The sequence below is a fragment of the Mus pahari genome, chromosome 1 (assembly GCF_900095145.1).
Source record: "Mus pahari chromosome 1, PAHARI_EIJ_v1.1, whole genome shotgun sequence".
NCBI classification, from domain to species: Eukaryota; Metazoa; Chordata; class Mammalia; order Rodentia; family Muridae; genus Mus; species Mus pahari.
The window spans coordinates 138,330,836-138,352,797 of record NC_034590.1 but is presented as its reverse complement, the minus strand read 5'-3'; the positions used below and the strand labels follow the sequence as shown (position 1 = coordinate 138,352,797).

General features: G+C 46.6%; 1 protein-coding gene and 1 long non-coding RNA gene across 6 annotated transcripts in view; one reads left to right on the top strand and one right to left on the bottom strand.

The window, feature by feature from the left end:
- Positions 1 to 1,547: 1,547 nt before the first annotated feature.
- Smarca2 (SWI/SNF related, matrix associated, actin dependent regulator of chromatin, subfamily a, member 2) overlaps positions 1,548 to 21,962 on the bottom strand; it is a 173,087-nt gene continuing 152,672 nt past the window's right edge. For 3 of the 5 annotated variants that reach the window (XM_029543998.1, XM_029544001.1, XM_021218448.2), the window contains exons 29-34: positions 20,078 to 20,131; positions 8,777 to 8,882; positions 8,219 to 8,320; positions 5,594 to 5,726; positions 3,651 to 3,793; positions 1,548 to 2,534 (exon numbers count right to left, since the gene is read on the bottom strand). In XM_029543998.1, coding sequence (XP_029399858.1) covers positions 2,499 to 2,534; positions 3,651 to 3,793; positions 5,594 to 5,726; positions 8,219 to 8,320; positions 8,777 to 8,882; positions 20,078 to 20,131 — 574 coding nt within the window. In that variant the 3' untranslated portion in view covers positions 1,548 to 2,498. The remainder of the gene's footprint in view (positions 2,535 to 3,650; positions 3,794 to 5,593; positions 5,727 to 8,218; positions 8,321 to 8,776; positions 8,883 to 20,077; positions 20,132 to 21,962) is intronic. The other 2 variants (XM_021218452.2, XM_029544008.1) reach the window with 1 other exon arrangement.
- On the top strand, positions 3,786 to 10,954 carry LOC110336059. The gene is made up of 3 exons (XR_002381195.1): positions 3,786 to 3,982; positions 4,772 to 4,889; positions 10,657 to 10,954. It is a non-coding gene; the product is annotated as an uncharacterized LOC110336059 (long non-coding RNA).

Below are 21,962 nucleotides of genomic sequence, written 5' to 3'. Positions count from 1 at the left end.
GTAGTTTGGATCTTGAATACCCCCCAAAGGCTTATGTCTTAAAGGCTTACATTTCTCCAGGAGGTGCTTTGGGAGGGGAGGGAAACAGTCATAGCTTAAGTGGACCTTAGCATGAGATCTTGTGGTCACTGGTGGCATACTTCTGAAGGGAACTGTGGGGCCCTGGTCCCTCTCTTTTGGTCTCAGGCATTTCATTGTCCTGTGGAGCCTTAGCCAGAATAAAGTGAACTGACTGTGAATTGAAAGCTCAAAAAGTGTGAGTTGACAAAGCCTTTGTGAGTTCATTATCTCAAGCATTTGTTGTTTCCCTCCTCCTCTCTCAGCCCCAGCCCCCACATACACACATATAAATACCATATTATACTGACCCTTTCAGTGATCATGAGATTATGCAGCACCTACATAAAAAGCTAAAATGGCGAACGATGTGGACTTAGGGTACTGTTGATCTTGCTATTTGAAGAAGCACAGTACTGTGAGTTGATGGCATGACTAGCAGGTGGGTAGCATATACAGCACGGAGACAGTGGACAATGGGATGCTTCATGTACCGGGCAGGGAGAACAGTTCAGCAAATGCAGCAGGGGTAGGAGGGGAGCACACCCTCCAGACAGAGGAGGTTTGGGTCACTTTCCCATTGCAAGGCCTCCAAAGCCAAGAACAGCACAGAAAATACAGAAACGAAAGCAGAGGGGAAGGCACTGTTTTCTTTGAACTGATACTAAGTGGTCTTGGAGAGGAAACTTAATATGGCTTCTCTCTGAAGTCTCCATTCCTACCGCAGTAAGTAAATCCCATAAGCAAGCCAAGAAGAGAAATACAATATTCCCGAATGTTCCGAGTAACCGGGAAGTCAGAGAAGAGTTGATGGGAAGATGAAGCTTCATAGGACTGTGGTCTGATATGGCACCGGAGAGCTCACCTGGTGCAATCTCACCTGCTCCTTAGGAAAATGTTAACTCTCCTTAGTGGTGTGGGAAACTTCCATTTGACTTTGCCGGCAGTTCCTTGGGAAAGGATGCACCAGTCTTGGGGCTGGCTTTTTAAGGACTTTAAAAAGGCATCAAGACATATGATTGAAAACCCAAACACAAATTTAGGGCAATTGGCAGATATGCTAGTGACTGATCTACTAACTATTAGAGGATGGGCGTTAATCCCTTCTGCTTGATAGTGGGACTGTGGGTGCCAATGTGACTTACATCCTCATGGCTTATTAAAACGAGGTGCACTGCACAAAATTTTGTTAAATCTTAGTGGGAAGGGCATATGGGTAGTGACTGAGCCAGTCTCCACATTACCTACTTTTGTAGATTTTTCTGACTAATAATGAAATTTAAAGCCAGGAGACCAAGTTTGACTGGCAGCAGACCCCCTTTTAGCCAGAAAAGCAATGATCTTGCCTGTAATATCACATCTAGTTCATTTCTGGAGATGCCCCTTCCCCATATGACCTGTATGACAAGGCCCTTCTCTATCTGCAGATAGCTCTCACTCACCCCCAAAGGTTTAGTGCCCTAGAGCTCATAAAAGAAAAGGCGACAGCGTCAAGGTAAGTTATCGGTTTATTAGGAAATTACCAACACCACATTCTTGGAAATTACTGGAATTTTATTTGCCTCAGGCTTATGACTTGCAACCAAAGACATTGTGCAAAGAAAGCAAAGATTAAGTACACTTTAGGGAGAAGGAGACCATACACTGGTAACACGGGAGATCGGGTGGACAAAAGAAGCCATCCAGGATAATCTAGACACTGTAATACTCAATAGCATCGTCAATAAAACGAGAACAAAAAAAAAAATTCAGCAATGTTTACAGTAGACATAAATCTTATACAAGTCAAAAAGCTTTTCTTTGTTCTTCAGATCATAGAGCATAAAATGGAAAAATGTATATGTAGGTGATATCTAACTACTGTACATTTGTCACTAGTAAAGTTGCTTATATGTACCACAGTGTAAAAAAAAAAAAAGAAAAAAAGAAAACCAACAATACTGAAACAAATGAAAATCTTGAAAATCGCCTGATGAAAAACAAAATAGCCAGTGGCTTTGAATGGTTCCTCCTGGTCATCAGCACTGCAGAAGATAAAAATCTTCTCATCAGAACAGATGACAGGACCCAGCACGTCAAACTGCTACCAAACTCGACCCACCTGTAGAAATATACTATCTACCCACATCTTTTCCATCAAAAGCTTTTTGTTTTTAATCTTTGAATCTTTGAGGCCCATTTGGTCACAATATGTTACAAATGTGTGTGTGTGTGTGTGTGTGTGTGTGTGTGTGTGTGTGTGTGTGTACGCGCGCGTTTCTTTTTTTTACACCATGATATCATATGTTTGTCTGGCACTACCCTAAAGCTAGTTCTAGATGACAATGAGGACGGAGAAATAACCCAGTGTGCCCGAATGGCAAGTGAACTCACTGGGGAGGAAGGAGAGGGGGAAGAAAGCATTCGGTTCTGCCGCCACAGGAAGCTCATGTCCAGGATGGTCACTCGTTATCAGTTCCACTTGCTTCTGACTGTTCCTAAAAGAAAGAGGTGGACAGCCTGAGCACACCACACCCCCTTTCTGTGGAAAGACAGACTCTGCAGAGGAATGGGGGTACCCTCTATGCCCCAGTGGGGAGTGCTGCATTAGCAAGCCCCTGCCAGCTGCTCCTGCTGACTGGCTGCCACTGGCCACTTCTCTTCAGAAGAGAAGTCTAACTGTCGCTAACCAGTTCTACCTTTGTCTGAGCTATGGAAACCTGTCCCACGATAAGAATAAGATCATGCCTTGAATCTCTGCCCACTGGTAAGTCATCTCAAGAAAACATGGTGTTTCAGATGTAACCGAAATACAGTAAGCCAGGTTCTAGAACTGCCCGATCATGATCATGCCAGAGTAGCAAAGTGTTAAAGGAAAATCAAATTCACTCATGTACTAAGATGGAAAACCGTCTTTCCAGAATGAGAGCTAAGTAGGGGTTGTCTGTCAGTGAAGCCGAGCTGCTGAGGGGAGTGAGTTAAGGGACAGGGCTGGCCAAGTTTCTGTCTGCTGTTCCCCAAGACCAGCAGGGTCAACAGTGTTAGATGGAGGAAGCGCCTGGCATCTGGATTGAGACCCTACCATTCACTTCCTCGGGACCTTCAGAGTGCCCTGTATCCAAGTGATATATCTAGGCGATGATGCTAATATAAACATTAAGTATGCCTCAGATTGGAAGGTGCTGGTTTGATAAAATACTTCTTAAATTTTTCCTGATAAGAATAAAGCCTCTAGGTATTTAATCTCAGGCACCACAGCCCAAAACTCCGCCACCACAATGCCTTTCCTTTCCCCCCTCTAACCATTATTTTATCTGAACTGCTATATACTCACAGCAAGCTGGGCATGAGAGATATAAAATATTAACCAGCCATGAAGAAAACTGTATTTGCACGTACGTGCACTGGAAGATTGAAAAGGGGGAATTGCAATGGAGAGCTTTTCATTTCCACAGCAACACGGGCAGCTTTAGATTCTTTGTTCTAAATTTCACTCAACATGACTCCCTTTCCCAGGCCTCCTCCTCCTCGGCCTAAGTTGAGGACTGTGTGTACCCCAAGAGGGCCTGGGACCTGGAGCACGCTGCAGCCTCTGCCCATGCCTGCACACTCACGTTCTCTTCCTGCTCCTCGTCGCTGTCAAAATCGCTCACGACGGGTTTGGCTTTGCCTCGGTTTGGCCGCTTCTTGCCCTTCCCTGTGTCCCGGCCTTTCTCTTCCTTTTTATTCAGCTTGATTTTCACCTTCACAGATTTCGCTAGAGCAGACACAAGAGCGACCCCAGTGAGGACACAATCAGTTAAATTATTATTATTATTCCACCTGTGGGTAGCAAGTCCGACCTCCCCCCAGTGCTGGAGAGCCTCAAGGGCATGCCAGTTCACCCTGCTTGTCTAGATAGCATGCGCCTGCCTCTTCTACATGCAAGCTTGTCCCTGTTTGGAAGGTGAGGGACACACACAGTTACTCGGGAGGAAGACCTCGGAGTGGGGGTGGGGGTGGATCCTTTTCCTGGCTCCTGATGGCTGAGAAGGGCAGTTATCAAATAAAAGAATTTACACTAACTATTACTAAATCCAATAAAGGGTTGTTTGAAAAAAGAAAAAAAAAAGGATGATTTCACTGTGTACACTATTTAATTTAAACATCCAAGTAGTAGAATGGGGGAGGTACTCAGGGAGAGAGGGACAGGTAGGGGGCAGCATGTATGATGTAAATAAACAAATAAAATGAAAAAAATAAAAATTTAAGTCATTTGAGTAGCATTTTTTTAATGTATAGAGACAAAATGGGAAGCAAAAATGACAACATGCATCCTTGACCCCATTTCATGACTCTCTACTACTGGTTATTTCCAGAAAAAAAAAGCATAGTTTATACCTGCAAATAGTCTATATTCTAGCCTACAAAGAATTCAAATATATATAGACACACATACATGCAGAGATATCTGAAGCTTTATTTAGTTAGATAAATCTTCAGGGCATGCCCGCTGTCCATGGCTTGCCTACACAAGGGAGACAGCCATATATATCAGCTTACACGTGTAACTTCTTTTCAACCCCCGAAAAGTTCCCACGCACCATTCACTCTATAATTGATTTAACCAGTTCCCCAGTGATGGGTGCTACAACAGAGAAAGCCACCGTGAAGCCATGCTGGCAGACTTTGGTGGGGGTACCGTGGTAGCAGCCACACGGGGCATTCTAACGCTGCCCACTGCATCGTCAGGGAGACTGCAGCCATTTCTGCTCTTGCTCAGAAGAGTGCAATGTGCTATGCTGCCTCAGGAACTTCTGGAATAGTCAGCCTGTGGCTATGGATCCACATACTTGAGGATAAATCATGAGAAGGTGGATCTACCACACAAGCCAATCCCCCCAACCTTTGTAGATCTCAAGACCGGCTGGTTCTATTTCAGTGCGGGTGGGGGATTTGATCACTGCAGAAAGAATATGTGAGCTGAGACTACCAATCTCTTGGGGGGAAATGTAAGGAAATGGCCTCATTGGAACAGTGAAATTAAGACAGTTTGATGCATTCGTTAATGTTTTTGGATCTGTTAAATGTGGAAATATATGCTACAAAATATCAGAGAACTAGAACACACTTCTCCACATAAATTGATTATGGGTCTATACCTTTCATCTTCCAAGTCACCTACACTAATCAGCAATGAACCAAATGATGTTTATGAAATCAGGTCTCTATGCAGACCAAAATTAATAGGTACACTAAGATCAGTTTGAAAACCGATGCCCGTCTAAGCAAGGCCTGGGCCCAGCAGCGCCCCGTGGGAACATGTGGTGGGTGGGATCCCTCTGACCCAGAAACACTGGGATGGAGCCTCGAAGTCTATGTTCCTCAAGTCCTGCAGATGCCATGCTATACAATGCTATGCCCGGAGTGACAGGTGGTGTGTACACGAGTGTTATCCTAACATCCAAAGGCCACAAGGGCAGTCCTGAGCTTCATGGCTGGTGTGGAAAACTGGGCACGAGCAGGGCAAGTATATGGCCTTTAGTGTCTGCGGAAGGGCCAGGTGCACGGGACTTACCCTCCGACTCCGATTCCTCTTCATCGTCTTCCTCCTCTTCTTCATTGCTTTCTTCCTCACTCTCTTCTTCTTTGGCAATTTTCTGCCTAGCACTCTTAAACACTGACTGTAGGACAATGGAGTCTTCGTAGATCTAAATGGCCAAAGTGTCAGCTGTTAAAACCCAAATGCTGAGTCCGGCAAACCCACAGCTGCTGTGTGCACCTCCTTAGTGTGCACGTGTGTACATGTGCGTGCATGTGTGTGTGTGCGTGCGCGCGCACACACACACACACACACACACACACACAAAGCTTTTAGTTTAAGAGGTGCCACTATTGGCTTCCTTTCCCCCATGTGTATAGTATGTGTTCATATGTGTGTGGCCATGTACGTAGATGGCAGGAATGTTCCTCAATCACTCTTCATATTCGCTGTTGAGGCAGGATCTCTTCTAGAATTATCGGCTGGATCCCAAACCCATCCGAGATTCTGGGAGTCTTAACTGGCCCTCATACTTGTGTGGCAAATGCTTTAAACTCTGAGCCAACTCACCAGGCTACCATTTACTCTTATGAAAACTCAGAGGCAAAACAGTGAGTCCAAATATAGGCACAAAGATACTCAAAGGAAGACCAAGGGCACTGAGATGAAGCTAAAAGAACGTGTTGCGGCTGAGTGCAGTGGCATGTGCCTTTAGTCCTTGCACTCAGGAGGCCGACAGAACTCTGAGACCAGTCTGGTCTACAAAGTGAGTCCAGGACAGCCAGGGCTCTGTTATACAGTAAAACCCTACCTCAAAAACATATAATAATTATATTTAAATATGTCGGAAGAGATGGGGTCTCATCTTTGACCAAAAAACAAAACAAAACAAAACAAAAAACCCCACAAAATTTTTTTTTGAGATACAGTTTCTGTGAGTAACAGCTCTTGCTATCATAGAACTCACTCTGTAGACCCGGCTGGCCCCAAACTCAGAGAACCACCTACCTTTGTCTCCTGAGTGCTGGGATTAAAAGTGAGCACCACCATATCCCAGCCAAAATCAAAGTTTTTAAAGTACACTCATTTAAGCTGTACTTTTAAATACCATGGCAACCCAGTGGCAAAGGAACCCTTTCTTTCCATTGTTGTTGCCTGTCGCTGACCTTCAGTGCAGACAACAGTTGCTTAACATTTGCACCCGCCCACAGACAGCCCCACACTGTAGTGAGAGGGACAGGGAGTCTAACCACAGTTCGTTCCCTCAGGGAATGAAAATGGTGCAGGACGAGGATCCAGCCTTTGGAAGGAAGGACCTCCAGTCTCCTGCTATCACACAGAAGAACCCCGGGAAGCCAGTCGCCAAGAGATGGACACTAAGTGATCCCATTTATGTAGTGAAACTCACATAAAGTCCAAGGGTGGCTACAGGAGCCTCGGTGGGGGAGAAGAGTGTTGCAGACCTAAGGTGTCATTGTTTGCTAGAGACCTATTAAATACCCACAGGAGCAGCCTTAACACTACTGAACTGCATCCCTAACAGTTAAGATAGGAAAGTTTATGTTGTCTTTTTGCCATGATTCAAAAGCAAAGTATGAATGAACGCCCGTTGCTCTCTGGGATTGAATTCCTTTGCTGTAAAGGTGATCCCTCACCAGCTGGGCAGTGGTGGCACAGACCTTTAATCCCACCACATTCAGGAGGCAGCGGCAGGCAAATCTCTGTGAATTCAAGGTCAGTGTGGTCTACAGAGCAAGTTCTAGGACTGTCAGGGCTACACAGAGAAACCCTGTCTCAAAAAAAAAGAAAAGAAAAAAGAAAAGTTCCCTGACACTTTCAGGGAAGTGGTAGGGTAGCCTGTGGCAAACGATAAGGACAGCAGTGGGGACAATGAGGACACTGGGACAAAATCTGCCCGAGATATGAGTTAACAAGTTAAGGTGAGGATGAGCTGGTCAGGGGTAAGCCAAGAGTACAAAGGAGAAAGGCAGGAAGCCCAGGTCAGGGAATGTGGCGGTGTCACTGTTAATCCTGGCTGTGGAAGTGGACTCTACTGGGCCATATGCTTACACGCAGCATCTCTGGGTAACCTGACCTGCCCCATTTCTTTCCTTTTGCTGGACATGGCAGCCTTAAGCCAGAAAGACAGGAAAACAGAAATCAGTTCCCACCAATAGGTAAGCGGTATTGAGAGCTGTTCCTAAAGAGGAAGTGTCTGCCTCCCTATGCTCATAAATTCACTGCCACTTACAATGACTTTCCCGACTATGAAGAAGAGAACCAAGAATTTTCTCAAACCCTCTCCATTCTATTCTAAGTCACTGGATTCTGACCTCCCGGTAGAAGGCAACTGTCATCACAGAGAGTCTCTGTCAATCTAGAGATATGGTACCCAGCCTTTAGCATCACCATCAACGGCTTGCTTGAGCTCCTCCTCTAATGGGGAGACGATCCTCAAAGCAAGTGTGAGTAGAAGCTTAGCCGGCTAGGGCCCAATCCCTCCCCTTATTGGCAAAGGCTGCAGAGAACATGACCTCTTTGGTTTTCAGTATTCTGATGGGGAGGAAGGAACTGTTCAAAAAAAGTAGAAATGAAATACTTCACTTCCCAGAACCTAAGCACCGTTAAGGTTAGACATGTCTCAGACAATTTGACACATACCTGGGATCCTTCCAAGTTGAATGTCTGTGCATTGTGACAGAGGAGCATGACATCTTTCTCCAGGTCTCCCAGGCTCCGGTACTTATGATTACGGATTCGTTCCTGATGGGAATTTCGGATGAAACAGAAGAGGGATATGTAACCGTCCTTACTTGTTTAAGGAAGCCCACATTTCCCTTTGTCTTGATAGCATTTGACCTTGTTGGGTGGGCGGGGCTGAGCAACCCCAAGGGCGGGGCGTCACTGAACAGGACCACCCTCCCACCAGTGACCTTCAGGACGGGGAGGAAGGTGCACGGAACGGGAAATGAATGGCAATGGAGGGACAGGAAGGTTCTCAGAAACATGCAGTGGGTGTAATCTGAGCTTGCAGTGACCAAATGACATGCACAGGAAGGATGGATGCCATCCCGGCCCCGCCTTTCCTGGGGCAAGCCTTGTGTAGGTCAGTGGTTAGCAACCAGGAGGCCACGACCCCAGCCCCACCTAGAATCACTCCAGAGCATCCATGCATCATCCTTTGTGTACTCGAAGAACAACAGTGAACAAAGTATCTACCTTTATCTTTTTGAAGTCCACTGGCTTCCTAATTAATTCATAGTATTCTGGTAACTCTTTCCTGGAAGGTAACTGAATGAAGACTTCACTGAGCTGTCGCCCTGAACTGCAGGACGGGGGAGACAAACAGAAACAAAGCAGATGAAGCACTCCTCAGCGAGGGGATCATTTCAGAGACTTGTCAACACAGCAAAGGAGGTCCCACGCACACACGCATGGGGGCTCTGGGAGTGGAGCGAAAGCCCACCACAGCTCTGGAGGTTGATGCCCCACATGCTGGCTTCAATCACATGTCCCCGCTTCTGTCACACACACACACACACACACACACACACACACACACACACACACACACAATGTGGCAAGTACCCTGTGGATTCCCCTGTCAGGAGCTAATCTCTTTTCATCATGACAGAAATATTTAAAATAACTGATTGAGCCCCAAGTCCCATTTTAAATGAAAAACAGGATTGGTTAAAAGAAGGCGCATAGCCCTGACTCCCGTGTGGCTTTTGTCTTCAGATTCACTGTGTATTTGGAAAATATGTTAAAATATACAGAGCAATGCTAATGTGAAGCTGCTGTATGCTCCCACAATCCTTTCCGTGTTTCTACACACCAAGAAGCCCCTCCCATTGTCCCTTGCCCGAGGAGCCCCTTCCAGTCCCCCAAATGCACTTATGTGGAGCAATTTGGACAAATGAGAACAATTGCTAATGTGCATGCTGCGTGTTTCTCAGCTCTGAGCTGCACCCTCCCCTCCCCAGTGCGTGGTGGGTTTATTGAAAGCAGGTTTAGAAGAGAGATGCTTTAGCCTTTTGTCATTTGGGAGAGCAGGCTGCAGAGCAACAAGCTTTCCACATCAACTTAAAGCTGGAAGCAGGCGCGGTTAAAGGTACAAAAGGAGGATAATTGAGGTTCACGATCCCAGTACCCGAGCTGGTCTCGCAAAATCAATAACAGCTTGTGATATATGGTCTAGTCATTTTCCACGAAACTCTTTAGGACAGCATCTCCAGTCCCTTTGTGCGGCCAGAAACATCAAAAGATAATCATAAACACCCCCCCCCCCCCACGACCAGGCATGTAAAATTTGGAAGGTGGCTGCGCCAGGGCTTAGGAATGGTCAGAGGCAGCAGCAAGGCATGAGTGACAATATGCCATTTTAATCCACAGTCCCAGTTGTATAATTAAAAAATAATCATAATGACAGTTATCATAAAAGAGGCATGCGCACTAACTCAAGTGGTTGCCTAGCAACCAGTGGGGGAAAAGCTGAAGTGCAAAGGGGCCTGCATAAATTAACCGACAATCCTCAGTCAAAGGATGGGCAAGTTTTTTCAGCTATGGCGGGTCACTGTTTTATTTTTAATGCTTAGATGAGCCTCATGAATACTAAAATTGGGGACAAACACAAGAGGTTTAAAAACAAGACTACTGATCGCTAGGAAATTAGATTCTTGGATTACTGTGGCAAGAACCAAGGTGTTCTCTTACCCCTTCCAACCCTTGCAGACTGAGATATGTTTATGTGTCCATAATTTGCATGACAAAGTATATAGCACATTTCCTTGTTTACAGTCAGTTCCAACACGGGGCCACAACTGCGGATGTGCATTTTTTTACCCATTTTGAAATTGATAGACTCATATTTTACCTTTTTTTTTTTTTAGCTGAAAAAGAGAACATCTTAATAGTGACAAAAAAGAACTCTCTCTGTGTGTTGATTTTTCTATTTCTGTAAGTATTTTCTTCAAGTGTTTTCACAAGCTGGCATGCTGGACTTTCCTGTAGCCCTGGCTTTAATACCTGACCCTCAGTGATATCGCCAGTGTCATTCCCTATAGTCCCATCAGATGGTGTCATTTTTCTATCGACAGATTACAAGCACATCTTGGCTGTGCACACCTGTGATGGACAGACTCTCAATTTCACCTGTGCTCAGGGTGAAGTAAGAATTAAACACTATGGACTAGACCCAAGGATTCACCAGAACTTCAAGTGAGTGCAGAGCCATAAAGGTCACACGTGTCTGCCTCCTCTCTGCAGGCAAACCTGCAGGCCCTAGGTCTACTGAAGGAACCAGTCCAGAGACACCCATGCTCATAAGAGAAAAGTTGAGTGGTCTCAGACTTGGTGTTGGTACTATAAAATGTGAACAAATTAAAAAAAAAAAAAAGGCCCACTGATCTAAACGCTCCTTCCTGCTTTCTCTGTTACCCTCCCCCACCCCCCTTAAAAAAGAGAGAAAGATGCACGAGAGTGACCTGAAAGCCACTTACGAAGTTGTCTTCCAGCCATCAAGCTGGATCACACCTTGCATCCACACCTTGGGCTGGCCACCAAGACCTCTAGGGTGTGGCTTTATGCCCTACTTGTTCTACGGATGCTTTGTGAGCTCGGCAGAATTGCCCGGTTTCCTTTGAGACATCCTCATGTGTATGACTGAGTATTTCTTATATCTGGTGCTGGAGGTGGCAAGATAGGGTCAGTCTCCTCTATAATCCACGGATGGCCAAACCCATTGCATCCTCTCTCCTCAGCCTGCAGAGGGTTAGGATTACAGGCGTCAACTAGTCCTGGTTGAAATCCACCCCCACTTCAAACACTATATTGATCTTCCCACAATCCAGACTCATCCTCTATAAAAATGGAGGGCTGTCTCCTTAATATTAACTGCACTTAACTTAATGTGCCTCACTTCTCAGAATTTTTTTCTCTTCTTCCCACAAGATGCCAACGTTTTCTAGTCAAATCTTTGCCATCATCCTTGCCAGGGCGATTGGTGATGGCAGCCCAGGAAGGGGAGATCAAGGCCTGGGCAGGAAGGGCTGACCTAGATAATGCTCCACTCTTGATGAAGAGGAAGTCTAAGGGTTCTTTGGAGTGTTAATGGTGTTTTGCTGGGGCAAACATGTGAAGGAGTTCTTGCCTGAAGTAGACACGGGTGAAAGACTAAGGCAGACTCATGAAGGAAGGTTTCGCTGAAGCAGACACAGGAGAGAGGCTGTTCTGGTAAAGCAAGCACATGAAAGAACATGTGATAAAGAATTCTTTGCTAACAGCACGTGTGCATTGGTCTACCTTAGCATAGCTGAGCATCATTATTGGGACTCTGAGGACTCAGGTTGATTGGATGCATGTGCTGAGGCAAGGCACGTGGAAGACACGTGATGTTTGGAGGGTATAACTAGGACTTGATGGAGTGCTGGAGGGAGAGCTTGGGTCTCTTGGCACAGCTATCTGTGTAATGCTGTGGGTCTTGCATCTTCACTGATATTCGCTTCCCTGGGAGATGGCACAGCTGAAGGAACCTGGTGTCCCTCCAGGTCCTTCCTGCTGATTCAAGCTGAGGCCTGGCTGTTTCTGCTAGGTCATTGCTGTTGCTAACCTGACTCTACTGAACTTGACTGCTGGTATATCTGAGTGTTTGCGAGTGGCTCAAGCTGCCCCTGCCTGCTAACCTATGAACGGAACTGCTGATGTCCAGACAACATAGACGGGAATTGCTCCAAAGAACCTTTCTAAACAGGTCCACTTCCCCCATATCCTTTTTTTCCCACTACCTCTGGTGGGTGATGGGCTACAGGGGAGGTTAAAGCGTTTAAGAACCATTCATAAAAATAAACACTGGAAAAATTAGCATTACATTCATTTAAGGACCTATAGAATGCACCAGGGTAGCAGAACACTTGCTAAAGGACAGCAACAGTTAACCTCACCCACAAAAAAAAAGTATAGATTTAAACAAACAAAGAAAAGAAAGTCACTTGAATGATGGATAATTAGAGAATTGTTTGGAGAGGGTGGTCTGGCTCTGTTGGAGCCTTTAGTCTACCCTAGATATTTTTTTCATTATGTTATCTTATACGATGTAAGATCTAAGTATAAATTATTGAAGTGCACTACTTCCTGTGGCAAAAGCTGCGCCTCCTCCCTGAGTCCACAGACAGCTTTAACATCCATTTTTACATCCACACATCCTATGATGTGTGACTTCAAAGATACAGGGCTAGTGGGGCCAGAGAAGGCTCCTCTTGAGCCCAGGGCTTACAGGAGCAGGTGGCAAGCTCTTTTCTGTCTACCAAGGTGAATGGGCACAAGGATTTATTTGATGGCTGTGTCCTGTGCATGAAGAGAAGCATGATGCCCCGCCCATAAATGGGGACTTGCAAACCGTGCCTACAAGATGCCCATGCACACACCACTGAGATTTAGTTTGTTATGATTCATCTGGAAACCAGTTTGTCCCCATTACCTCTAGAGTCCACAAGGTGAGGTTCCCCCATCTACCATACGGACTCTAGATGGAGGCTGTATACAACGCATGAATACCAGCTTCACCTTGACTGGACACCACAGGAAACATGCTTTCGACTAGGTTAGAAGTGCCAGCCTTTAAAACAGCTGAGGCTGACCTTGACCTTGCTATCCTCTAAAGTACAAAGATTATGCATCTACATGGTTCATGCAGTTCTGAGGTGTGTGTGTATGTCAAAACCTGGGATATGAGCTTGCAAGGCAAATGCTTTAACAACTGTATTTTCTTTATCACCCAATGAAGTTGATCAGTTGACTATCATGGCTGTGAAAAAGATACAGCTACCTGGGGCAAAAAGAAGGCCTGCTGGTAGTAAACAATGAATGTAAAACTGTGGCTTACTTCATAAGAAAATGAAGTTATGAGTTAGAACGCCCACTTAGGGTTGGAAGGAGAGTATAGGAAAATTACCGCAGTCCTGAAGGTACTCTATACAGGAAGTAATTTGGGAAGAAAACCTAGACACTGGAATGACATCTCAGCAGGTGAGTAAATGCTGCCTTCTCCCCAGATCAGGTTCCCGAAGAAGCTTCATACACCCCACTGATATCACACCTGTCCCCCACCCTTACCCCACCCCAGCTATCTAAGAAACCCTGAGGCAGGTATGAATCGGGAGCTATGAGCATGCCCTGGTCACTGGTGAGATCTGCTGTCAGAGGTTAGGGATCACCAGGCAATGACTGATGCTTCACTCTGACTTCCCAGGCTCTTGTGGCTTGGAATAAGTTTAATTTTGTTCATGGTAGTTGGGTGGGTAGCCTTTAGAACCAGCCTGCATTTCAAGAAAGAACACAGATCTCTACACCGCACCCCTCAGTTATCAGAAAGGGCAGGCTACCAAGATAGGGAAGCCACGCCCTCACTCAGGCAGGACTGCCACCTGACCTCCCGCACAGTTCAGGAACACTGGCACTCGGAACCACTGTTCTAATTATTATTGTCTCCTCTCGGTGGGAACAAAGATAAAGGTGAGGTCGTGCCAGAGAGATGGGGCAACGCTGAAGGTCCATACCACCAGGCCTGATGACCTAGAATCCATACCCAGAACCCACAGGGTAGAAGGAAAGAACCAGTTCCCACCAGTTGCCCTCTGACCTCCACGTGCATGCCACAGCATGTACACACACATGAACACACAAAATATATAAAACGAGAAAAAGATATGACAAGATGGTCATCATAGGGCAACTTACAGTAATTTAAATCAAACAGTCAAGATGTTTGCCATCAGAGAGATCTGTGATAATGGGGTATTAGGGAGTCTAAAGATGGGGGTGGGGTGGGGGGGGAAGAGGCTGTTATGGAATTAAAAAAACAGACCACCCAGAGGATATTAAATTCTAAGTGTGGCCCATCTCAAAAGTTTTGAGATAAGCATAGGAGAAAGAGATCAGAGAGCGATGGGACAACTGTACAGTCACAGGGACACGTGCTGCACCAAGATTTATAAGCCAAGGCAACTCTGAACCAGGTCACCCACAAAGGGGGGGGTCTCAACGCTTTGACTGGGCCACCTTGTTTGGAAATGTGCTGTAGGTCGAGAATCACGTTTTATTTTCCCTTTGAAAAAAAAGAAAATGACATGTGTCGCATGGCTAGCTTTGCTTTCTCTACTGAATGAACGGCATGTTCCCCTACCCACTCCTTTAACTCTGACCAGTAAGACAAGCGCAAGAGGAACCCACACCGAAGAATGACAGGAAAACTTTCCCTGAGGTAGTGCAACCGTAAGAAGCGATTGCATGTGTCAGAAAGTTCTTTAGAATAGTCTCATAGCATCGCCCACTATAGAGACACTTGGAAAGAAGAACGTTTACTTCCAAGTATTTCCTCTCTTCACTTTATATTGTCTAAGGCCATCAGCTCCCAATCCTCCTGCATTAGCCTCCCAGACAGCCGCCTCAGTTACAGGCTTGGACCACCCACATCTGGCTCTTCTATTTTCTTGACAGGTAACTTGAGACTTTTTTTTTTTTTTTTTTGTAGACTTACTGCCTATCACTTGGATTTTAGAAATATCTACAGAGGCCATCTAGTTTCTTACACTTTTTTTTTTTTTTTGTAATTTCTTACTTGACATTTTATAATAGCAAGAAAAGGTATGAATTCTCACCTACCTCTGTCAGGCATGACAGCTAAATGGCCTGCCACTGCCTGGGCTTTCATCACTTCCTCCTGGAAACCTGAGATGTTGTCCTTTCACAGTGTAAGGATGGACTGACCCTGCCTTTCTGAGTGTTCTGTCCTTTGATCCTGGACAGTGTCTTGACTTCTATACGGTAAAAATGCTTCAAGGCTTTTGGTTGATTTGTGATACAAACCTAGAAGCAAATGAAGTCCAGTGCTTCTCTACTTGAGGAGTCTAAGGCCTAGATGCTATTTTGCTTAATGGTGGGCTGTGGTATGTTCCAAGGGCCTTTTCCTGCAGTGGCCAGTTGGATAAGCTCTGGAGTGAGGCAGATTCTTCTCACAAACACAAAAGGATTTATGTATGTAAAAATCTATTTAATATCTACCATTTTCAATACCAATCCATCTTTCGACCAAAATGTTCATGGAACTGAGTTTGAAGTCAGTGTCATCCCTATACAAAGATATGTTCTACTTTTTTTTTTTTTTTTTAAAGATTTATTTACTGTTATACACAAGCACACTGTAGCTGTCTCCAGACATGCCAGAAGAGGGCGTCAGATCTCATTATGGGTGGTTGTGAGCCACCATGTGGTTTCTGGCATTTGAACTCAGGACCTTTAGAAGAGCAGTCAGTGCTCTTACCCACTGAGCCATCTCACCAGCGAATATGTTCTACTTTTAGTGGGAGTCCCTTCCTGAGGGGTCATTTGTGCAGACTTGGAGCCTGACAGGAAGAGAAGGCCTATAGGGCCAGAGCAATACTGGAAGCTAGAGGAGGCTGTCTGTCATAGTTGGCTTTCTATTGCTGTGACAGAACACTATGGCCAAAGCCTTGGGAGGGGAATGGTTTATTTCCTCTCACTATTTTACACCTCTCTGGCCTCACTGATGGAAGCCAGGGCAGGAACCTGGAGGCAGGAACTGAAGCAGAGGCCATGGAAAAATGCTACTTACTGGCTTGCTCAGCTTGCTTTCTTATATATTTCAGGATCACATGCCCAGGAGTTGAACTACCCATAGCTATATAGACCCTCCCATGTCAATCATCAATCAAGAAACTGTCCCACAAGCTTGCCTACAAGCCAATTTTATGAGGGCATTTTCTCAACACAGGTTCCCTCTTCTCAGGTGATACTAGCTTGCCTCAGGTTACAGACAACAAAACAAAAACCATCAGGAAACCTTCAATGCCTCAGAAAGCAGATGGGCTGTCCTTGTCCACCCACCCATTATGTGGATATAACTGGGTGAGAACCATACCGGTCAAGTCACCAGGCATCACAGCAGTCTGCCCCAGCAATGCTTACATCACGGGTATGTGTAATGAGGGTGAAGTAAGACACCAGAGCCCACATATACCTACACACGGTCTAAGTGCAGTATCAAAGCTCCAACATAGCATTGCTCAAAGAGTGAGCCATAGAACACCAACCTGCGGGGCTATAGACAGTGTTTTCTGAAAGATGGTTGATCAAACAAACGCATTTGGGGAATACTGAGCTAAGAAAAATTAGACTGTTGGCTTCACAGCCATTACACACACACACACACACACACACACACACACACACACACACACACACACACAGAGTTCTCTGGCTGAACTGGATATCTCTAAGAGAGCTAGAAGATGAGTGTGAGAGGTCCTTCTGTAGGAGCCTTTTTCTCGGACAAAACACCCAGCTGTGACCTCACGGGCCTGCTAGTCTATGAGACAAACTTGGCAGCACTGTGTGAGGTCAAAAGTATCCGACAGAGAATGAGGAACTTCTCTTGAATGTTGTCTCAATGCATCCACCTAGGCACAATACTATCCCACAGTAATTCTTCTGGAATCCATGAAGCCTCTAAATGCAAAGGCGCCTGGGCATGAGAGCCACTCGAGCAACCTTCCTCTTCCATTTATAGGAATACGGAATGCCTCATGGCAGGGATGCTAAAAACAGGCTTTGTCTAAAACAATTTCTCAGCTGGTACTGAAAGAGCAGTCAATATTAATGATATAATCATGACATCAAGGGCTGTTAACAGCCACGGAGAGAACTTAAGTGTCCTGGTGTGGAGTCTGTGGGGCTGGGTTACTACATATACATATATACAGAAATGTCTATGCATGCTACCCCCCGCCCCATATACCCCACTGCTCTTTCACCTGCTTTCCTGTAAATGGCAGAGAACCTTCACTCACCACGCAGGAAACGGAGCCAAAGCTCTGGGAATCTCACCTCAGATTCGGTCTGCCCGAGTCTGTGCAACATTCTGAGCATGTAGTCTTTCTCCCCATTGCAGCTGCCTTCATCAAAAGGATGTTTCCCCTTCACCTCCAGCACCCCTCATCCTATATCTCCATGCTCCCCTGGACACGTCTCCTTCACTCCCAACATGTGAGCCTGTGACATGGCCTACAGTCTTCTCTTGGCTCAGCAAGCTGTGGGTAGCAGCCACTCAGCCACCAATAGCAGATACCACACACTGGTCGCTGAGCCCTCTCAGCAAAAACTCAGGTGTGTCCTCAACACTGGCGGACACCAATGGGAGGGACAGCCAACTTCAAGGACACAGCTTTCCGTGGCTGCTCCTCCGTTTCACTTGGGGATGACTCCCCTTTCTTTAGACAGGATAGCCTAGAAGTCCAAGGTCATGGTCTCCAGAAGCATTCACCCAGGCTCCCTTCCCTACAGCTCATGCCCACACAACTGAGGACTCTGGGTTTGTCCATCCTAACCCCTCACACTCACCCCACCACATCCCTCTGTCACCCACAAGCCAAGTACCTGCTCTTGCTGCCCTCCCCCCCCCCAACTCACACCAGGTATCCGCACTACTTAGCTCCTTCCAACAGTGCATAAGGAATCTATTTCACTTTGTCTGTCCCCCCCCCCTCTTTTTTCCATTTTCAATACTTACACAGAGACAGACACAGACAATCCTGGGCTTTTGAACAGCAAGGAGGAATTTTTGAATTGCTCCGAAGGAAGGGTTAATTTATCAAAACGCAACTCTGCCTGTCACACATCTCAGGTTTAGGGGCAAAGGAAACGAGGGGGACTTTAATACAGGGGATGCCGCCTCCAAAGAGCCCTCAAGGAAGCAAGCACCAAGGCTCTTCTAACCTCTAGAAATGACCGTTTAAATTGTATTTAGTGAAAATGGATGTATCTAGGTCCCAACTGCATGCAGTTATATTCTCTACTCTCAGAAAGCCCAGGCATGACATGGGGCGAGGGGGGGGGGTTACAGTAGCTTTTAAAGTCACTAACTCACTTTGTCATGGTCATGTGGCTGCTTTGAAGAGGGGGGGGGAGGAACAAAGGGAAAAGGAACTCAGACCCCTGCCTGCTTTGGGGGCTGGGTACCTTTTAGACCATTGGGCTTCTTTTCTAGGTCCACAGGAGTTGCAGCCTAGTCTTACAGAGTCAGTGGTGTCTCAAGACCACCTGAATCCTTTTCTCCTGATGATAGACAGAAACAGAGCATAATTGGCAGTGTTCAGCAGGCCCTGTGGGGTGTGCACTTTCTAGGATTGGATGAGGACACGGACACTGTGTTGGAGATCGGCGTTCTTAAAGAGCACGCTCAAGTTCCTCACTTTGGAGCTCACAGCTTTCTGTGGCTGCTCCCCTGCTTCATTCCATGGTGGCTCCCCTTTCTTTGGACACGGTAGCCTAGATGTCCAAAGAACACACGGTTTCTCTAGAAGCAGTCTATTTACCCACACTTCCGTCCATAGATGCTCAGACCCATATGGTTACTGACAACCAACAATCTTGCCTGGGTTTTATTTCTACAGACATGTGTTTAAGGCCTTATGTCAAAAAGAAAAAACAAAATGAAGGCCACAAGTTGAGATCTGTTCATTCTGAAATACGGGATATAACCTTGGTTCTTTTCCTTCTGGCCCTGGATTAGAGCCTGCACTGATTGGATTAGAGTTAGGGTTAAGGTTAGGGTTAGGATTAAAGTACAGATAACATTACTGGATCTTTTGACAAAGCTGGAAGACAGGAGGCAAAGCACTACAGTGACAATTTCAACAACTGAGCTTGATCAAAGGGGAGGAAAATACCACACTACCACACTCCATATACAGGGAACTTTTGTCTGGGCATGTCACCCATCCATCTCCAATCAAGCAACACTATCCAAGTCTAGCATCTATCTTAGGGGAAGTTCGCTTCTGATATCCACCCAGCTGGGGCAGAGGCACACGAATCTTAGACCGACAGTTGGCGGGGGAAGCTTAGAACTCACGTGATGGGAGGCTCAGAGGTCACCCCCTGAAATCCTGTCCAGCACACACAGGGGGCAAATGCAAGAAGCACTTGTCCTCTCCCCCATGCCAACTGCAATCAACTCCAGGGTACGCAGCAGGATGCACATGCCCTCACCCTCCTGTCACACATAGTGGCTCTCCTGGAGTTTTAGACACTAAAGCTTCAACATCTGGGCAGCACAGAGTTATGAGGTACGCAGGGTGCATACCAGGATGAAGTTCAGGAGAGACAGAGGTGGCAGGGACCTACCTCTGAGGTGCAGTAGGCGGGGGGGGCAGGCTTCCAGACGGCTCCTGCCACCTTTGCAAGACATGCGTGTACAGGTGGGCTCTTCCAGGTGAGCACACTGCACACATGACCTCAAAAGTGCGGCAGGGGAGTTTAAGAGTGTGTGTACCTGCAACACCCGCCCCCCCCCCACCTCGCCCATTCCCAGTAGAGGTGACTGGGGGCAGGGGAGTGGTGACTAGGTAAATTTGTTCCCAAAGACCAAGTCTATGCATCGGCTTGCTCCGTGTACCAAAGGATACCTGTATTTAAGAGACAGGGGTATACATGGCAGATCCTGACCTGCTTCCTTCTATTTCCAACTGAGAATTACAGGGCACCTTCTCCACGTTACACCTGCAGTAGAGTAGAAAGAACACTAGAGTCAGAAGACCTGGGTCCTCCTCCCAGCCCAACTCCTTCCTCTCAGGCTGGGTGGCCGGGGGGCAAATCACATAAGGTATCATTCTACAGTGATACACATTTCTCCAAAGTGGCCGTGGGAGTGGTGGGCTCGGGGCGTGGCTTCCTAGCATCTCTGGGCCCTTCCTGCACTCTCCCTGTTCTCCTGTCCCATCTCCCTCCCATTTGTGGTTCTAGAAGCTGTGGAGAGTGAGGAACCATGTCAGGCACGTGTGAGAGCTTCAGAAGGAAGGTGGCATGACTTTAGTCTGGTCTGGCCGCTCGTTTGTACGGTAGGAACCATACTTACCCAGACAGCTCCTGCCTCTGAGCTCGCTGGAGGAGGTGATTTCATCACAGCACCTGCCGCTCGCACATGCAGCAAGTCTGGTTTCTGATCACCAGCTGACCTCTCTCCCTCCCTGAAACTCTTATTTTCAGCAGATCACTGAACAAGTTGCTCTCGACCGGGAATGAATTTGAGCCACCATCTGAGGGTTACGTGACAATTTTGGACACTGACACGTAGGCGGCCTTTTGTGGTGGCGGCCTCGGAAGGGCAATCGGGTTGGCAGCACCCTGGGAAGCTCCCTATCCCATCCAGATTATGCACTAGACCAAACCAGCAGCCTCCCCTGGCAAACTCAGGCTAGCCTACTTCTGGACCTCTCTGCCTTGGTCCTGCCTGCTTGGCCCAGAGCAGGAGGCAATTGGACAGGAACAGCATATACCACACAGCGGAGATATGAATGTGCACGCAAAACCCTAAATATACAGCAATAACCAGAAAGTCTGAAATCCGAGAGAGAACAGGGAGGGCCCTGTTAGAAACATAACACTGTAAAGTTGCTAGGCTGCGAGCATGGAAACCTACTTTTCCTAAGCCAGGGGTCTGGAAGCTTTTAAAGACCAGGAAGACATGATCAGATATGTGTTTCAGAAAGAAGGCAAGACAGAAAGGGCCGAGAGACTGGACTCCCACACAACTGGCAGCTACCTCTAGACCAGAGGTCCCAGGGTCTCATGGGGGAAAAAGTGTAAGGATGCAAGAGGAGGCTTGCCTTGGAGACTCATGTGTGGGGAGGGGCCGGAAGTGAGGTGTGGAGGGAAGACTTTTCGGCAGATGATGCTGATGCAGAAGCCCAAACCGACTGGGGTCCTCTCAGAAGGCTTAGCAGCAGCAGCAGAAGAGGAACCGGGGAAGGAGGAACACCACCCTGGGTGTTTTATAAAATATACTGTAGCTAGTTCAGATAAAATCAGTCCCAGTTCTACGATCTGAGAGCAGCAAAGGTGCAGTCTGACGGAGGAGGCCAGGTACTCAACAAAGGAAATTCTGACAGATCTCCTTTGTTAACAAATTCCAGTCGTTCTGATAGAGGTTAAGAATCTGACTAGCTTGGGGAAAGATACAAAAGCACAGACCACAACGGATGCTAAGCTATGCCAAATATTTGGGTTGCCAGGATGTACTTTATAGGTCTGTTTCCAAAGGCAGTAAGTAAGGCATGATGGTGCGAGTCGCCTGCCCCCTGGCTAGAAGCCTCGAAAGCTGTTAACAGCAGGCTCTGACCCAGGAGATAGCTCAGTGAATTTTAAAGATCTCTGGAACAGAAAAAAAATCTTAAAAGAAAACAATATCTTCTGGGAACAGACTAGTTAAAAGTGGGTCTTCAAAAATCACGGCTTGGCCGGGCGTGGTGGCGCACGCCTTTAATCCCAGCACTCAGGAGGCAGAGGCAGGTGGATTTCTGAGTTCGAGGCCAGCCTGGTCTACAGAGTGAGT